Consider the following 19,694-nt stretch of genomic DNA (forward strand, 5'->3'; position numbering starts at 1 on the left):
AGTCTCCCAAGTTTGCAGCGAAGATGGCATGGAATTTACACTAAGAACACCTGAAGGTTTTGTTGGAAGGATATACACTTACGGATTCTATGACAGGTAAGGGTTGAGGGGCGTATGAGTAATAATTAGTAATATTTCCCCTTCTTCAGGTGCTTCTTCCGTGGCAATGGTGGAACAGTAAATGTCCTAAAAATAAGTGGACAACAAGGATATCCAGAGTGCGGAACACAGAAGGTATGTATGACTCACATTCTTTGATATAATTGACATTAGCAATCTCATCTTCTCTCGAAGGTGGCATTCAAATTTATGAGTTAGAGCTATGGTCAAGAGAATGGGGAATCGACCCCCGGTAGAGTATCATTGCCAGTTTTATTTCCAGCCAAGAAGACTGTATGCAGGACGGGCAAATCCAATTGCAAAGGGTCACGGAATGTCTTTGGGTATCTTTGAGGTAGGGACGAGGTAGCTAACTGGCTCGTGACCAATGTGGTTAATGTATTCGTATGTGTTTCGATGAGAGTACTGCGTTGCATCACCTTTGCGATGGAAAACAGGTCCACTTTTTCCACCATCACATTTTAATCTCTCCCTCTTTCTGACGTTTCTCTTCACCCCTCTCACCCACCAGAAAAGACCCCCAGCTATTTTGCGCGGCAGTGCAGTCACCACCGCACGGGCGTCGATACGCAATGATTTTTCTCCGCCATGAAATTTCGAACAATGAGATGGGAGTTGAATCTTCTATATACAATCTTCTTATCCAGCCAAATGCAATTTATCAGGCATCTTTGAAAGGCAAGAGTCTGGAACCAGGGTAGATCCCTAAGCAATCCCCGACGAGACATTGATTATGCGCCATTCTTCCTGGTCCTCATAGAGCAGGGTGCGATCCGTCAAATAGCCCCTCAATATCCCCAAACGCTAGCCTAGGATATGGAAACTATTTTGATAAGGTGCAGTTGACGATGACCATAGCTTCGGCTCAAAACAAGAAGGCTTCTCCACTAAAACGACATGCAATTCGGTCAATCAAATCATTGGAATCTGCGAGTAGAAGAATAGAATGACCGTTATTATTTCAGCACGAATTGTTACTGCAACAGTTGAAGGGCTGTATGCTCCCTGCCGCCGCAAAGATAACATAATCTTACTGGGATGCTTGAAAGATTAGTTGAGAAGCTTCATCGACACGAAGCAAGTTGGTTTTTTCTCTAGATACCCAAATTGATACCATTCGGAACATTGTAGAGCAGTGTGCAAGACTAAGTTTTGGACCACGTGAATTGAGAGCGTCTCTGGAATGCTCTATGCTAGAGGGGAATTCTAGAGAAACTAAGGACCCAATTAACTCTGTGGTGCGCCATTTTGATACCACAAACTCCTAACACGTTGACTGTTGTGGTAAGAACAAGGCAGGTAAAGTCCACCAACTCAGATCTTCAGAGCCAGCGCGTAATATTCAAGACAGAAAACCGCTTCACCACCCTGCACATAGAGATCTCCCTGAGGTCCGTAACCTGACTCTAAGAGTGCTGGCAAATGGCACGAGAGCTGTGCAATCGAATCTTCTTATAAATGGGCCAAATCGTCCTTGACTTCAGGTGCAGGTGATGAGCTTCGCCATTTGAAGTTGACGGCTACCAAGTAGTGCGAGAAGATTCCGCTTCTGGCAGTCACCAGCGGGACATAGAATGTACCCACCGAGGGACTGCTAAGACCAGAGCCCTACCTAATCAGTTCACCACCCCGCTCATTCCCCTCTATAGTTCTGTGGCTGGGAACCCACAGGAGCTCGATTTTTACCGTGCTGCGTAGACTAATCTGCGCATTCCTGTACTGTCCTACCAGCCTGGAGAATGTCCCCAATGAGTGCTAAATCTTAATGGCTGGTTGACTGTTGATAAGACTGACCACGTTACGCTTACATTCTGTATCATGGCCCAGCCATGGATAGGCTTCCAGTATCGCCAGTGCTTCCACTTGAAATACCCTGGCATATCCTCAGATACTAAATATATAAGAGAAAACTCCCATGCCGACTCTGCAAATCATCTTTGATTCGCCGGTGAAGAATATTGTCTTATCGTAGCCTTTCAGCACGACGCGGGCCTTCCACTCTGCCCTGGTTGGAAAGTCCACGGCAAAATTACTCCCAAAGTACCGCTTGCGTGTGGTGAGTAGAGGACTCCCAAGGTTTCCCGAGGTACTTCGTCTAGGTTGTTATTATGGCCGTAGAGCTTCGCTGTCCCGGACTCACGTAGTTTGACAGCACTGCGCGCTACAACGTATTTACTGTAGAGGTCTACGAAGAGGAGATGTAAAAGTACATTTACATCATCTGCGAGCAGGGCTGGTGATCCACTGGTTAAGTGGCTACCTTGCGGATCAGACTGGATGATCCTAGCTCCAAGCATGGGTATTCTGATTAAGGTTTCCTTGATGATGTTAGTACAAACGTTGTTGAATTCTCCCTTTATATCCAGTAAGGTAACTGAAGTATATTGTTTGTACTGTAGCGACCACTTAATCATCCTAATTCGCTTTCTGTGGATTTGCTTTTAAAGTAGCCGCGTTAAAACTAGGAGAAGGCTTCTATGATCCTTGCATAGAATCTTAATAAGTCTCGCAGATTTGCTGGTGCTTTCAATGTCCTGAAAATAGACCAACCAGAACCACATCTTAGCTTCCGAAATATAGTTGCCAACATATGTATATGCCTATTGCAGATGTTGAAGATCTCCCTGGTCAGCCTCCTGAGTCTGGACAAAACTTCCTACCATATTTAACAGGGCCTCGTAAATTTCAAATGCTTTTTCCAGAGTCTCGGCTTTTGTCTCCAATCGTCTGTCATGCCAATGTTACCAATTTGAGCAACGAAGAGTTTGTTTTTGATAACTTCCTGCAGTTTATGCTCCTAGAATCTCTGAAAGTATTGGAAACTTCTACAGCGAGATTTAGATTGAAAAACTGTGATCTGAGAAGGATCCCTGGTCTCCACCCCAAAAACCCAAGTGGGATGATATCAAGGACCCTCTCCCAGCCGTCACTGTTCTGTGAACTGAAGAAATAGAAGGTTGATGTACTGCCCCTGTAACACACCGATAAATTTGCGTTAATAAAAAATAAAACAAGTCGGGAAACCGGAAGCTAGACGCTTCAGGTATGAAAGGTTTTGTGTATTTCGTTTATAAGGAGACTTGGGCGTGCATTTGTCCCATTAGCATGTAGCACGTAAAATATGCATATATTATGTGAAAAAAGCCACTTTCAAGTGATATTGACATTCATAGTCTTGAATTTGCAGAGGAGCGCAGATTTGACCTAGTATAACTTTGTTAGTCATAGTGCGATTTTCACCAAATTTGGCAGGATCATGATCTATACTGTAGCCTACATTGCTGCAAAATTTTGTGATTCTAGGGTGAACTTAAGGGGGGTTTCCTGTCAATTACTAAAAATTATAGTAATATACTATTATTAACTTTATTTGAACAGGTATCGATATGAAGGGTATTTCGGAGCCTAGGCACCATATAGTGGCAGCCCCCTGATTTTTTCCAGATTTTTCGGTTTGGTAGTTCCTGAGAATGGGTTCTTTAAAAAAATGACCACTTTCAACCCCCCGCACTCCCCACCTTTTCAGCAAAAGTCAAAACTAATACCGGCTTCGAAAAGTACTAACCGAGACCTTTAATTTGATACCCCACATGACTATATTTGATGAAAAAAAAATTTACACCCCCCTTTTGCATGTATGGGGACCCCCCCTTAAATTCGTCGTAAGAGGATGTAACTCACTATATGCGTGAGCGTTCACAGTTCCCACCTTTCTACCAAATTTGGTGTCAATCGCTATAACCGTCTCCGAGAAAAATGCGTGTGACGGACAGACAGACAGACAGACAGACAGACAGACAGACGGACAGACAGACAGACAGTAAACCGATTTTAATAAGGTTTTGTTTTACAAACAAAACCTTAATAAAAAATAAAAAACCCTCGCAGCCTCTCAATAGGCTGGCTTTCGTCGCTGTGATGGTGGACTTCAAATATTATCTTCTGATAGAGCTAATCGGTCATATGCAATGTAAGCCGAAGAGATATACACGATTTCCGCTCCCACCACGGTTAAGCCGCTGGAACTCAACGCCGAAAAATTTGCAGACTCTTCCTGGCAATGATACATGCTCTAGATCTATTCTGATAAGTATCTGTTGTGCTGTTGAATAAATTAAGAATTTCCTTTAAAACCCCTTGATGGTTCGGCTTCCTCTGATCCAAAGCTCCTGTGTTAAAACGACATCAATGTCTTCCTCTAGGAGAAGGACCACCTCCTGGGGTGCACTTGGAGTGCTGCTGATTTATCTGCGCGGCTCTCCGAATAATCTACTTGCGAAATCGGTTTGTCAGTCCCCGCCGGACTGTTGATCTTTAGTTCCTCCATCTGCTCGTTGTCGGCGTCGAACGGATCCAGGTCGTCATCCGATCTCGCGGAGCACACTTTTACCTATGCGTTGCTCACTCCGAACCGCACTTTATAATGTGCATTTTCCAGTCAGCATTGCGCTCGGCGGAGATTATTACTCTGATTTGACTCAGATAACATACTCATTCACAGCTGAGTCGATTGATATCCGACGTCAAATCACGACCAATTCTGATGCCATCAGTGAGATTTGAACTGCGACCTTTCGTACGACAGTCTGAACAGGAAAAATTGGTTGCTCTCCTGGAGTTCCTCCGCCTTGATCTCCACCCAATCGTCCATGGAAATCCTGGGGTTCCAAAGACGTGGATCCTTGGCTTTTTAACTGTTTGCAAAAGTTGCTCGGCTTCCAAACTCTACTCTACTTACGCTGCTGTTCGACCTCATCTTGAGATCAATTGCGCTTGAAGGAGACGGACTTTGCCTTCTTCTGGGTCCCCAAGCGTTTGTTATTGTATTCTACGACAATCGCCTGGCATTTAGCGAGGTGATTTTCATCCCCCTCACCCCTGCAGTCTTGCTCAGAATATGTATGTCCTTCAGGTACTAGCTCTTGAACAGGACTCCAGTGGACCTCTGCCTCTTTGCTGGCTTCCGGTGATATTCATCTCAGTCCTTACTTTTAATGGTTCCCAAGCTGGAAACCACTAATCCATCTGCGGATTTCAACACAACGGTCCTACGGCTGGCATCGACTGTACTGGCCTCGACGACTACTATCTTCTGACTGCATGCCAGCAGCTCGTCCGCCGATGATGCACTTGGCATCGCCACCTCTTCTTCCTTTATTATCAGTTTTTTATTTTTCCATGTCATGATCCCAGTAGTAATCCGGGAAAAATGTTCGCCCTGGCTAGCCCGACCACCATGGTAAGAGTCTAAATTGAAACTGAAACTGGCCAAGGTAGCATCTTTCCCACCGCAGGGAGGATAATCTGCGGGTTGTCTCTTCATCCCTCGCCAAATCCGCTTCCCACTAGCACATGATCAACAGGGAAGCAGACCCTCATCAATTTAATGAACCTACTCCCAGCCCGACCGTATACACTCTTTGTCCATCTGAAGATGATTTTCAGCGCCCACGATGGAGAGGTCGTGTGAGTACTTGCGGAATTAAGTAATCAAGGCCGCCCAGCTGTTTTAGTAGCTTATGGATGAAAAGGTTACTCTAAACTTTGCGTTCCCGTCTTGCACCAACAATCCCTTTCGTTTCCTGGGGTGCCACGATACTAAATTTATAATATGAAACCTGTTGTAACCCCTATTCTATTTAGAGATAGCAGATTCGTTTTCAAAATGTTATTCAGTTGCAGTTTGATCAGAAGGTTCCTAGACAAGTCATACCGACGCTAGTTCGCTAGTGTTTCACTTATTTCGAGAACAAATTCTCTCTCGGCTCTATACATCTCAACAAAGTTATTTTAGGCGCCGCAGCGATCCTGATATTCTAATGGATTGCCATTCATTCCAAGAGTATAGTGATAACTATCGCAACTTACCCCGCTATATGATCACACAGCACATGCTGAAATAGTAACAAGTCTTGCTTCCAATTGCCGGCGAATTCTAGGAGTATGCTTCCGCTACCCTAAGATATAATAGTGACATAGTATCCTTTCAGTCTAAAAATTGCGCTAATAGTTCCGTCGAGTCCTTCTTAAGGTTCAACAGGTCTATCTAGTTCGGTGCAAAATTGAAAACGACAATATTAGATTATATTTTTTTTTTTTTGAGGAAACTTCTATGGGCGATATCCAATATAGTTCAAAACAATATGAACTTTGAGGTTGCGAATCTTACAAAATTTATAAATCTGTATTTACGGGATCTCTGCTATATTAAATCCATTGGGACTGGGGGGAAGATAGTGTTCCTTTTCCTCTCGCCAAAACTTAATGCTCCTCGTCTTAGTTCCACTATGTATATAACTGTCATTTATCTTTCAATCATCATCTCATCAACCCCACCTAGGCACCATCGTTCCCGGTTTACTGAAATGTTCAGCTCCCTCAAAGACCTCGCGGGAAATTGAACCGCATGCCTTTCTAAGGCATTCCACTCGTTGACAATCCTCTAATGGATTGCATTGCATCGCCCGCAATGGAGTCGTCGTATTTCCTTAATGTGTAACCTATCTACTGCCACTTTGGCCTTCTAATGAACACGCTGACTATGATCATTAACAAATTATTTTCTCTGATTATAGTATGGCGACACCCTCACAAACATCGTCGTCGTCCAATTCTCTGACCATGTACAAACGAGCCGGGACAAGAGATTCAATTTGACCTGTGTCTTCAGAGGACCTGGTGAAGCCGTAGTCACATCTGGATATATCGGAGCCGGGTAAGTATCACTTTGCTGTCTTAAGCATTCTTTCTTCTGTACGGCAAATTGTAAATAGAGGTCCCTTGTAAATATTGATTTTACATTTAAAAATAGTAGCGTAGTTTAAACGAGTTTTGTAAATACCAGATGCTTGAGCTTCCTTTTATAGTCAACCAATACACACTTAGTCCTAGTAGAAATAGGTCCACTTAATTATCAAATGTTTACTAGAAAATTCTGAAAATTTGGTAGATACCTGGCTCGAGAAAAACTGTTTAGACAGAATTCTCCCGTAGTTGAAATTTTTTTGTATCCTGCAGATTTTAGTATGATAGTCCAAATGCAATGTTTTCCAAAATATAAAACCAAAGCTAGCCCTTAACAAACTAACCGGAATGAAATCGCATAGCTACTAATTCGTAGATGAACTAATTTCTATAAAAAAGCTCCTTTGAAAAAATCTTCATTTTCATTTATACAAATGAAAATAAGCTTTCTCAAAGGATATTCTGATAGCTCTCCGCTTTTAAAATGAAGTTCTTACGATCCCGACAGATCTGGAAGTCCAATACCTATAGAATATCTCCCAGCGGAGAACACGCTCAGCTCGAAGGTCCGTTTAATGATCCTATACCAAGGAAGGCCCACAACAACAATTGCCGTTGGAGATCCTCTCACATTCCGTCTGGAAGCTCAGGAGGGATACAACCAAGTTACCGACATATTTGCCACCAATGTTGTTGCTCGCGATCCTTATTCAGGAAGAAGTATACAGTTGATCGATAGATTCGGGTAAGTACCAAATCAATCAATATCCTTATTGTTAGTATGAATGCTATAATATAATTTTTCGCATTACAGATGTCCTGTCGATCCATTCGTTTTCCCTGAACTAGACAAACTGCGTGATGGGGACATTCTGGAAGCAAGATTCAATGCCTTCAAGATTCCTGAATCCAATTTCTTAGTTTTCGAAGCTACAGTCAGAACCTGCCGAGAGGGATGCCAACCAGTAAGACAAATGGAAAAAAATCTCCTTTTCACAACTAATACTTTCTTACTGTTTAATCAATAGGCCTATTGTCCTGGACCCTCTGGAAGGTCAGAACCGTCATTTGGAAGGCGTCGCCGATCTCTGAATGAAACTGAAAATGAAATAACGACCGAGGAGAACGTCATAGAAGTTAATGGCACTATTTCAAATGACTCCGATACAAATAAAAGTAATTCCCAAAATATTATTTATTAAAAATATTCAAAAAAATTACCAATGTTTCTTCTCACAGCTGAAAGTATGAACGAAATAATATCGGAGGAGCCAGAGCACGTTAGGGAGATGATTGAGGTGAGTAACTTTTAAGATTTGAATTCAACCTAAGAGCGGAAAGTATTTATTTCGTGGAGTGGAAAGCCAGATCCTAAACCTAAACTATCAAGAATTGCGTATATAAATTGCAGGTCTTTGAAACCCGAGATGAAATCGAACAAGAATCCTTTGCAAGGAAGCTGGTCGCACCTATTGAAACTGTCTGCATGACTCCTTCAGAATACCATGGACTTATTACCGCCGTAATTCTGCTGATGATACTTTTGTTCAGCATCACTTTAGTGGCTGGACTCGCTTACAGGTTTGTAAATATCCATAATGAAGTCACGGACCAGAATGTTTCCTGCATGTTTTATGGTATTTTTTCAAACGGTTTTACAGACGTTACTGGAAGATTATGTCAAAAAATCGTGTAGCTGATCGCTCCTCCCCAGTGAACTCATTTGTACCATCTACGATTCGCACCCATGAACCCTTCCATGAGCCAAGTCAAAGTACTGCATCGCGGAGAGCAGCAAATCTGAAAGCAAGTGGTATATCCTTCTTTGGAAATGGACTGCAGAAAACTTTTGCAACGGGGTAAAGATCGAAGACGTGCGAAGTAATAAGTAACAAATTAAATTAACTCTTTGTCTTTCAATAGAAATTTGTCCAGGATGTGTCAGATACCGGTTGTGAACCCAATTCGAAATAATGCGAATAATTTTGATGATCCAAGTGAACCTATCTATACTGATCCATCGCTATTTGAACGATCAAGGTAAGTGACAGCAGTATTTGTAACCATTCAGGAAGATGCTGTTATTTGGTTGGTTTTTCTTGGGAAAAGCGATCGTCAAGTCTAGGGTCTTTGCCGGCTGAACTCTCCTAGTCATAAGGAAGAAACTTTGAAAGGCGAAATTAAAGTCACCGTGAACAAATGCTTTCAGATTTATCCTCTTCTTTTTCAACTATAGTGCTGGAATGATTGAACTTTCTCCTGGACTTTCTCGCATACTTTAGCATATATTTTTTCCAACCCTAGTGAACTTACGGAAATAAAAAATCGCTGCATTATACACCGTTCATCGTTATAGGCTTTATTTGCACCACTGAGCCCATTGGGGAAAAGGGAACTAAGCCTCGGCATTGCCTAAAATAGTAGCAATCCCAGAGAGTCCTTTACCCCTAACCCAGAACTATAGTGGATTTATGAATGGATAAAAAGGAGCACCTAACTCCCGGATGACTATTGCGGTTAGTCAATCTTTGGTGAATTCTTGTCGTGGCGGTGTGCTTCATAAATCTTTCATCCATATTGTACCAATGTCTCTTCTTGGCCAGTTGGTTGTATATAACTATGGGCATCTGTCTTAAGCAATGCGCTTTCAATCTATCTACTACAAAACGTCCAAATTGAATATGTTGGAAACATTACTTTGGCAACAATTTGCACAAAGCCATCGCTTCTTTACATAAGTTGTTAACAAGCTTTTCACATCTTCCACAGAATTGTCATAACGAAATTTTTATTTGAGACTCCCGCAGTATGGATCTTGGTCCCCCACGATTTTCCAAGGGGTCCGCAATGCTTCTCCACTGTTCTTCATAACGCAGCTCTAAAGCGACCTACACGTCGGCGAATCTGGAGTAGTAATTTGCATTACATGACCTAACTCGTAATAAAGTTGCCAATTTTCGCAATGTATTACCTATCTATTACCCCTTCTATCTTCTGATCAACACGGGCAACTGGTACGTACGCTCATAAAGTTTCTCATACCAATGGTATGATGAAAGTCCTGGCCGCTTTTCAGGTATTACTCTCATTAGCAATTCCATGCATTGCTACCATTAAGAACCACAGAAAGAACATTGGGACAGCATAGCCTCAGCCTGATGTAGGTGCTTCAAATTTTGTAAAAAACAGCGAGGTCCAGATAGACTCTACTTTGGAATTCAAGCGTTCCCAAAATCAATAAAGAGCGGCCAGCGAAGGTATATGAGCACATCACACTGATCCAAAATGATCCAAAGGTTATTAAAGTAGTCGGTGCAAGAGGTTCCACAGTGCTATCTGCAGTCTGCTCTCTGTAAGCTTTCAAGGTGCTGCTTGATGTATTCCAGAATGGTTTTAACTAATACCTTCGCGGCAGCAGGAAGTATATACTCTTCCAACTGTCGACCTCGATCCGAGTGAAATTTTACTAAATTCCCTGGATTAACGAATGAATGGAAATAACAAGTCTGCCGAGATAGCAGGGACTGAAGGGAACAGTTTCGCAAGGAGACCGTCACTCCGTTACTCTCTTTGACCACGTTGATGGACGAAAAAATGTTGCTTCCGTTTGGAGGAGTAGTCTGTATCCGCATGTTACTGTAACTTGCCACAACATCCACAAAACGAAGAACTCCACCAAATGTTATACTATTGAGAATCGTGATGGAATGCTCCACCTCTTCAGCTAATTATCATTGTTGATGGGAAACCTACATTTATCGTGCACCACATGACTATCGAAAGGCTCACTACCACCTCTTCCGTAGTCAGCCAAGACTTTTAATATCCGCGCCAGAGGTGAAAACACTTTTAATAGAGGCCCCGTGCTCATCAATATTTTCGGGCGTGTTATTCAAAGGCTTTGGTATTCGCGCAGCAAAAAAGTTTTCACAATGCTGGATGAGGCCGACATTCTGCTCCCCTACGTGCTGATACAATATCGGCTCGCAAGTGAAGGTAGGTGAACATCAGATGATGGTCCTTCCCGCGGCCAATATCAGCACCCATTATATTCGGAAGAAAACTCTTAAATCTCTAATCGCGAAGATCCATTTAATTAGATAGCCATTGCTGGCTAGTCGAAGTCGAACAAATCTTTTAGCAGCTTCGCCGGAGGTGGTCCTAGGTCCGGTTGAGCAAGGAGGAGGAAGAAATCAGATGGGCTGATTGGCCAAGTAACAAAACCTAGCGTTCCAGGGAGGTGGGGCCAATTCCCCCAGACTAATTGCAATAACTATTAAGAGGGGAATTTGGTGCCCCGCTTAGGTAGTGATCCTCCTGTGAACTATATTCTAGAATGTGCTAGTGCTTCTTGATAACGGTATCGCAGCTCTCCAGAATGTTCGCCTGATTAACTTCAGTGAGAATTTCATCCAAATAGGGTGCACGTTCTGGGGTTAAGCGGTAAGACAATGAAACTCTGGAGAGCACTCTTCTCCAATAAGGGTGAATCTAGTGCCGAATTAGTGCCTACGCATCCGCTAGGCATGCCCTCATGTTCTCCACCTCCCGGTTGTCGTTCGGCACTAGGAAAACTATCTTGCTGACCGAAAGGCAGGCACCTTGAAAAACTCACCGGAGAATATTGATGAGCAATGGGCTGCCATCAAAAGTACTTTTCCCTGGGGCGCAAGGGAAATTGTTGGCGCGTGCCGAGGTGGCACCATAAAATCTGACTGATGAGGAGCGAAATTGAAGGCTCTTATTTCCGTCGCGGGTGAGGGCGAACGGCAAAGTATCACGAGAATTGCTGCGTAGTGTACGCCGTGATATAAGAGAATTTTTTATTACTCTAATCCAAGAGGCAACAATTATTATTGCGGAATCGTAACCGCATCACAAACGAGCGTACAAGTAATCACATGCCAATCGATGGTCCTATGAAAGACGCTAACTCTCCAGCAGATATTTCACCGGGCTACTCAACCATATAACATTATCTGAAGTTCCACCTCTTATGGATGGAAAGGCTAGTCACAACATCGGCGTACGGACTACTCTTCCAAACAAAAAATGAAATCACCCTCGGGCATCAATGCACTCAAGCGAGAGCTGTTTGACTTAACCGTCTCCTTAGGAATAATTCATTCCACTTCTTCCGTCTCTGTAGAGCTACTTCTTCCACTCACCAATGGCGTCGACCGTAGACCGCACACTGCGAAACCCATACTGCCGCTCCGGTGGACACCCGCTAGCTCGACCAATGGAAGCAGCCGGTTGCATACCACCCTCTCCAACATCTCTCCATAGTGTCTAAAAGGCAGATAGGGAAGAAGGTGCGCTAAGTGGTTTTTGGGGCCTCGGTAGTAAAACCAAACTCAGCCTTTTCTACTAGGCGGGAAACACTCCTTCCACCGTGCACGATTCGAATGTGCTTATGAACCATGGGGACCTGATTTAAGTTGCCAATATCAGGGCGTTGTTCGGAATCCCATCCAATCCCGGAGCCTTATTATCTCCAATTCGTCCACAGATCTCCGTAGTTCCTCCTCGGTCACCCAGGGGATTATAAAAACGTCCTGTTCCACCGTTGGTTGAGGTCTCTTTCTTCCCATCCAATCCGGAGCCTTATTATCCCCAATTTGTCCACAGATCTCCGTAGTTCCTCCTCGATCACCCAAGGAATTATGAAGACGTCCTGCTCCACCGTTGGTTGAGGTCCACTTTCTTCCTGTTATGGGTAAAGAATTGCCATTACTTTGAACAAGAGTCGCGAGCATGTCACTTGGGGTAATTTTTACCCAAGAATCTTGTTCATTACAACCTTGTAAGCTGCGCCCCATGGGTTCGTGTTTGCCTCAAGCCACAAGTGCTTGGGTTCCACCAGTGCTTTGGTTTCCTACCATGATGGAACCTGCGTCGCAGCACTGTAGAATCGCATGCCTCAGTTACCCGTTGACGTAACTAGCTCACTTTTGCCGGCGCCGTTCCGTTCGGATCTTAACCTTCTTCTAAAGCCTCAGGAATGTCCCTTCCTCGAAAGCTCCAGTAGACCACCCAGCTATCCTGGTTTTTGCGCTTCTCTTGCTCACTCAACTGTCGCCGGTACTGTGGTAAATCAAATCGACGATTGAGCCTAGTCCTCTGCCTCGGAAGGTAGGCACGCATCCAATATTGGATAGTGCGAAGGTTTCAAGCAGCATTTGGCCCCTGGTGTTTGTTTGCCCCCCACGCATTGAAACCACCGGCAATAATTTTGAGGCTGTAGTCCCTAGCGTCCAACACAAAGCCGTCTAACATCTCCTGATATTACGCTAATGTTGCACTAGGAGGAGCATAACAACTATAGATATGGACGCCGTTCATTTTCGTCCTCACAAAGCTGGCTGCCAAATGCAATTACTTCTTGAATGGATTGGCTTCCACCTGCCCCTATCACCGCGTTTCCCAGTGACTCTTTCGCTCACGTAGCATTATCGTAATGTCGGTAAGGTTCAAATATTACCGTCACGTCCACATTCATCTCTTGAATGGCTTTCGACAGCAAATCTTGAGCTGCCTTGAGGTTGATTTGTTTCCACCTTATTTTGCCCTACGATTCAGCTTCCTCCTATATGCCGGGCACCTGCCACCGTCCACTCCCTTTGTCCCTCTGCACAACATGCACCATGGATCCCCCGTGCAGTCTTTGATAAGGTGGCCCCTCACTCCATACTTCCTGCATTTTCTCGACCTATCATGTTCACCAGTACATGCTGCTGCAAAGTGACCGAAATTGAGGCATCTGAAGCATCTCTTGAGAGATACTTGCTCCCTAAGTCGGCACACGACCCAACCTATTCTTACCTCGCTCGCGGTAATCAATTTAATCCCTAATTCCACCAACAAGCTAATAATAACGGTCTGTGTGACTCCATATGTCTTCTTCATCCTTTTGATCGCACTTTCTTCTATTCCGCAAAGGTTGAATTGTTCCCTTAGAACAGCACATATATCCTCTCGTGACGTGACCTCGTCTAGGTCTTTGCACTCGATTACTATCCGTTGCTTTCGAGCTTTTATGTCTGCTTGCTCACCTAGCAACTTTTCCACCTGACCGCCAAAAATTCCACTGTCTTCTCGCTAGATTTGTTTAGTTTTAGCATCACATCCCCCTTTTGCGTACGCCGGATACGACTCATACTGCCACCCAGGTCTGCCAATTCCGGATCGACTTTGAATTTCCGAAGGATATTTCCGTAGGACATACATCCTTTATTGGAAATAATGATTATTTCCGGATGAATCTTCTTTTTCGCCTTTTGCCGCTTTTTGCCGCCCACTTTTGTTCATTCTTCGGGTTTACGAGCTGTATGCTCTTCCCCTTTCGTCAAAGTTGGGGCCGTAAGCAAAGAACTACCCGGAACTTTCGCCGACTGAGCTTTCTTCGACGAAGAGGCTTTTTTCTACTTATTCCATCTCTACCCCGTTTGCCCACGTTCTCCCCTACATTATGCTGGGTGCTCAGAGGTCACGGTGAGGAAGACGGGGCGGCAACCCTGTCGCCCAAAACAAAACCAAGTGGCCGAGGAGAACTTCCATAGTGGTGGCACCGGGAGGCGCTGTACTCACTTTGGTTTGCCGGCCGTGATGCAGTAGGCGAATGCTCCAAGGCCTAATTAGGGCGATCAGACCCGAGTCTGCACGGGGACTCATCTGAAGTGGCTTCAGTCACGAAACCTTACCAGGGGTATACTGGTACCATGGGAACCGGGGTAGCCCCTGGACTCTTATACTTCGGGAGAATTCCTGTCGTATATGAGTACAGCTCGGTTATTTGCGGTTGGCCCCCCAGTGGGAGTTTCATGGGGGTTGTAGTTATGCTCAAGCGAGAAGAGACCTTCGAGCCTCGGCGTGGTGTTGCATTTCAACACGGTTGCCGTACTCCTTAGTTCGGTAGAGATTTAGGGATGTCTTGCATCCACCAGTATGAATGCTAAGCCATGCACTTGGTATAGACTGGTGCCGTTGTTCCTTGTCACAGCGGGGCTCTGATTGTGGTCCCAAAATCAATCCGTGTCTTAAAAAGACCGTGGGATTAAGTCGCAAGACAGGTGCTCACGTAAAACCCTCAAGGACTTAACTACCTTATGTTGAAGAGGCGTCACCTCCGCCTCCCGCGCCACATAACGCTTGGGTGTCTCTCTCCTAAATCGCCCTAATATTAGACAACTTAATGCCACGTATCAGAGCCGTGATATTTTGGTGGATATTCCGCCTCTCCTTAATGAATTCACAGAGTTGATTTATGCGTCCCCCTGTTAAACAAACGCTGATGCAGTTTGTTGCCTTCCACGATCGTCTTTTACAGCAGGGAACTCTCCAAGTTCCTTTCCGAATCCCGCGACGAATGTCGACTACCTAGGGGTAACGTTGCCTTTAGTGGCGACCTCCCAAGTTTTTAACTTTTGAGAAAAGGATCCGGTGAAAATCTCCTTTCCACTATACTAAGATGTCTTGTAGCATTAGATCAAACAAGTTTCTCACTACAAAGGCACTGCGGTCGCTGAATATCGACGGCCGGGAACCCGCTTGCCCACTCCCAACAACCGATGGTACTGGGTTTCCAAAGCCCTGCACCGAAAAGAAAACTACAATTCTCGTCCTCCATATTTGGTTTGATTTCTGGGTGTCCTTTCCATAGCCAATCATTATCCACGGGTGGGCGTTTACTTCCTATCCGAACTGCGCACGCACCTCTCCGGATAGGTATATGTGCATGCCCGCAACGCATCCATCGAGCGCTTCCTTATCCGCACGAAGGGAAGCGTCTGATGGGAGATTTAGCAACTCCACACAGGATTTTACATACGTTTGATATAAAAATAAGATATTGATATGCATACTATAAACCACACTCATAATAAACAAATTTCCTTTTCAGATCGCTTCGAAGTCTGTCAGAAGAGGGACGAGGCAATGAAGTTTAAAAGCAATGCACCCGGCCTTTCTCTACCCTTGTAAATAGAATAAATCTTTTTTATGATATCCGTAACTTACATTATTGTAATTCAAATAGGATGGATTTGAATAAATATCTACTGCAAGAAACAGATATGAAATAAAAATTTAAAAGATATAATAACATTTATATGCAATTATTAGAAACTAAGTAACTTTTGCTATCTTGCTATTTGGAATATGATAAAGTTCTCTAATATTTTATATAATTTCTTTAATAGTAATGTAAATTTAATGAAAAAAAGCTCACATTACAGATAACTGTGATTTTAACTCCATTTTTATTTGCAGTAAATTATGTGACTTTGCAATCATGATGCTAATTATACCAAAGAATATTAAAAGGAAAATATATCATTGGAAGGAAAAACAAGGAACTATTAGGAATTTTTTAGAACATTTCAATTTGATTTAACAAATTTTTTTTTAAGAATATTAAATAAAATTTTCCAATGAAAACATCTATATGATTAATGATTATTATATGATTAATGGAATTATTTTATTAAAAAAATGGTACTTCTCCTAATTCTATAACAGCCTTTGCAGCAGCTTTTGATTTGAAAGGTATCTTCCAAATATATTGTCCATTTCATTTTTACTTTTCCTTTCCGTGAAAATAATGGGCACACGGGAAAACCATAAACGAACCATATATAAAATAGATATCAAAGGAAATCATGGAATTATTGAAATTTACAAAATATATTCAAATCGAAAATTATAATTCTTTAAATTTTTCAAATATTATAGTTGGCATATTACTGTAGTATTTACTTTATATTTTAGAAGCTGCTATTATATTATATATTATCTTTTCCAACAACCGCAAAAGCAACAATCTTTCCAAGTTCCTTGTTATTATCATTTCAGATACAATTTATATTTTTCATTTACACTACGTATAAGAACATGCATGCACCGTCGTCTGCTTTCTTTGAATTTACCATAATATTATTGCAATTTATTCCCTACAACATTTACGACCCCAAAACAATCAACATAAACATTTTTGTCTTTAAATTATAAGTATTACGTCTTAATTATGCATACGTAAACACATGAATACATATGGGTGAAATTTTGGATAAAGCAAATTGGAAATTTTATTTTTTAATAAGTTATTTAAGTGAATTGCTGTAGTTTTTTTAGAATGAGAATAAATATGATTTTGCAGTAGGTTTAGGCTTGGTTACATTTTTTTCTTGTAGAGTTGTTCAAGGTTGTTCTAAGAAATATGATCTCCATAGTTTTGAAGGCCTAGCAAACGCAGCTCTCGGCAATTCTTTAAGAGTTTTATTTAGAATTAATCACTTTTTGGGAGTTTCACTTTGTTTGAGTACGAAAAATATACATTTTTGCGTATTTATCACATTTACTTTTACCTTTTTACTCAGTAAAATGTTAAATATTAAACCATCTTGAAGAAAAATGGTGGAGATAAGGCAATCGGAAAGTGAATATGTGCTAGAGCATATTCTAGATTTCTTAAACTCCCTGTGAGGAGTGGCCAGATCTCCCATCAGGCGCGACCCCAGCTGTCGGATTGAGGCATACCTATTGATGTGTAAATATGTGTTCATGCGCTTTTCTTTTCTGACTGCGCATGGGCTAGTGTTTGCTCATCTCAAGATACCCAGAACATAAAACCACCATGGAAGACTAGAAAAGGAGAAAACTTACGGTGAAGGGGCTCGGAACCCCAGTACCGGCAGCTTTTGGGAATGAGCAAGCGGGCTCCCGGTCGTCGATATCCCTCGACCGCAGTGCCTCGGTGGTGGACAACTTGGCCACCGTTGCATCTAATGCTACAAGTATTTTGGATTTGGAAAAGGAAGTGTTCAAGCGTACTGCCACTCTATCAAGAACACCAGTAACAAAATCGAAGAAGGATGAATTAAAAGCAGATCGCTGGACGACCAAAACAGCAACAACACCGACCGCACATATTCAGGAAGCGCAGCAGCAGGAGGTACTCCAGGATCAGGAAAAGGACCCATTCAGAAGAATTCAACTTTGAGATCGCCGCTAATGCCAAACATCAAAAAAGATAAAAGGGAGGGAAGGTCAACGAATGCCAAATGAGAGAAACTATTTAAAAATAGTAATCTGGTTAGGAATAATGGAGAGCAAAGCCCTGAAGCAGAGGAATTACCCTTCACACAGCTTCGTGCAAAAATAGTGGAGCTGTCTGAGTTCATCACGGACAAGCACAAGGTGCACCAAGCCATAAAAAATATTGTGAGAGCTATTCGAATACTCTACAACAAATCCCAGCAGGGGGAACGAAATTCCAAGAGCATATCGAAATCTGTTGCCCCGAACGGTGTCACAGGCAACCCAAGTGACACCTAATCGTATTGCAATCAACCTGCCACCAAACAAGAGATAGCGGGAAAGAGATGTGGATCCTCTGGAAAATCAGCAGGCACCTAAGATAAAAAAAGCCATACAAATAGTTCCGAAAAACGGAACTAAAGGCACCGAAGAGAGAAAGCAGGTCCCCCAAGTGCGAGCTCCGGCAATCGACTCGACAAAATCCAAGGAGAATGAAAACGGTGGATGGACCAATGTAGCTAAGAAAAAGGCGAAGAAAAAGTGCGAATTCACCCAGAAGGGATTGTAATCTTCAGCAATGGAAGTTTGTCCTACGCGGAGATTCTGCAAAAGGTCAAAGCTTACCCCGACCTAAAAGATCTAGGCGGAAATGTCAGCAAGATTCGAAGGACCCAAAAGGATGACCTCATGTTTGAGCTGAAAAAAATCAGCTTAGGGAAAACTGATGGTTTCCGAACTCAGGTTACGAACTCACTTGGGGAGAATGTCTATATACAGTGGAAGGATTTCGATGAAGTGACATCCAAAGGAGAAATTGGCACCGCCTTCATAGAATAGTTCAAGTTGGAAGAACTTACCGCAGAGTCCATTGTGAGTTTGCGAAAAGCCTATAGCAATACTCAAACCGCCATATTGCGATTGCCAATGGACGCAGTGCACAAGTTATTGGCGGCCGAGAAGGTTCGAATCGGATGGGTTGTTTGCTGTCTGAGAGAGCAGATTTCTCTAAAGAGGTGCTTCAAGCGCCCTGCGTTTGGTCATTTCGCGAAGGCATGCACCAGCGGCATTGATCTGTCCGATCAATACAGAAGGTGTGGGGAGAAAGGCCATATTGCCAAAACGTGCAATAGGGACCCCAAATGGTTAGTGTGTGAAGGAAGTGAGGGACAGGATTACCGGGATATTGCCGGAAGTGGAAGGCGCTGACTTCAATGAAAAAATGAGATTTATTCAAATAAACCTCAACTATAGTAGGGTCGATCAAGATTTACTCGAGCAGACCATCTACGAATCCGAGGTGGAAATTGCCATCATTAGCGAACCCTATAGAAAACGTCACGGTGGCATATGGGCAGATTCGACTGGTGGAGCGGCGATGTGGGCATGCGGTCAACAAGCCATACAGTGTACTGGGGGTCAGACATACAGCGGCTTTGTGTGGGCCAAAATAAACGGGGTATATATGTACAGCTGTTACGCCCCACCAAGCCTGACACTGTCCGAATTCGAGGGAATGCATAACAAGAGGTAGGAAATGCATAGCAAGAGGTAGCAGTCCGTGAGTGGGGTAGCAGAGAGACAAATGCAAGGGGCCGCAGTCTATTAAACGCTTCCGCACAATTGGATATCATTCTGGCCAACGAAGGATATGTAAACACCTTTCAGAAAGGGGGGTCTGCCTCAATCGTAGACCTAACTTTTGTCAGCCTTGCACTGGCACGGTGTATGTCTTGACGCGTCAGCAAGCACTACACCCACAGCGATCACCAGGCAGTCTTCTTTGAGCAGTCACC

The 19,694-nt window shown here is 43.3% G+C and overlaps 1 protein-coding gene across 3 annotated transcripts in view; it reads left to right on the top strand.

The window, feature by feature from the left end:
- The window catches only part of LOC119646988, a 49,281-nt gene extending 32,265 nt beyond the window's left edge, over positions 1 to 17,016 (top strand). For 2 of the 3 annotated variants that reach the window (XM_038047700.1, XM_038047701.1), the window contains 11 exons: positions 3 to 96; positions 150 to 234; positions 6,696 to 6,835; positions 7,355 to 7,609; positions 7,679 to 7,829; positions 7,893 to 8,040; positions 8,104 to 8,162; positions 8,276 to 8,445; positions 8,526 to 8,723; positions 8,788 to 8,904; positions 15,767 to 17,016. In XM_038047700.1, the coding sequence (XP_037903628.1) occupies positions 3 to 96; positions 150 to 234; positions 6,696 to 6,835; positions 7,355 to 7,609; positions 7,679 to 7,829; positions 7,893 to 8,040; positions 8,104 to 8,162; positions 8,276 to 8,445; positions 8,526 to 8,723; positions 8,788 to 8,904; positions 15,767 to 15,812 (1,463 nt within the window). In that variant the 3' untranslated portion in view covers positions 15,813 to 17,016. Of the gene's footprint in view, positions 1 to 2; positions 97 to 149; positions 235 to 6,695; positions 6,836 to 7,354; positions 7,610 to 7,678; positions 7,830 to 7,892; positions 8,041 to 8,103; positions 8,163 to 8,254; positions 8,446 to 8,525; positions 8,724 to 8,787; positions 8,905 to 15,766 lie in introns of all 3 variants that reach the window. The other variant, XM_038047699.1, reaches the window with a different exon arrangement.
- Positions 17,017 to 19,694: the final 2,678 nt, after the last annotated feature.

Source organism: Hermetia illucens, chromosome 1 (genome assembly GCF_905115235.1).
Source record: "Hermetia illucens chromosome 1, iHerIll2.2.curated.20191125, whole genome shotgun sequence".
Taxonomy (NCBI): domain Eukaryota; kingdom Metazoa; phylum Arthropoda; class Insecta; order Diptera; family Stratiomyidae; genus Hermetia; species Hermetia illucens.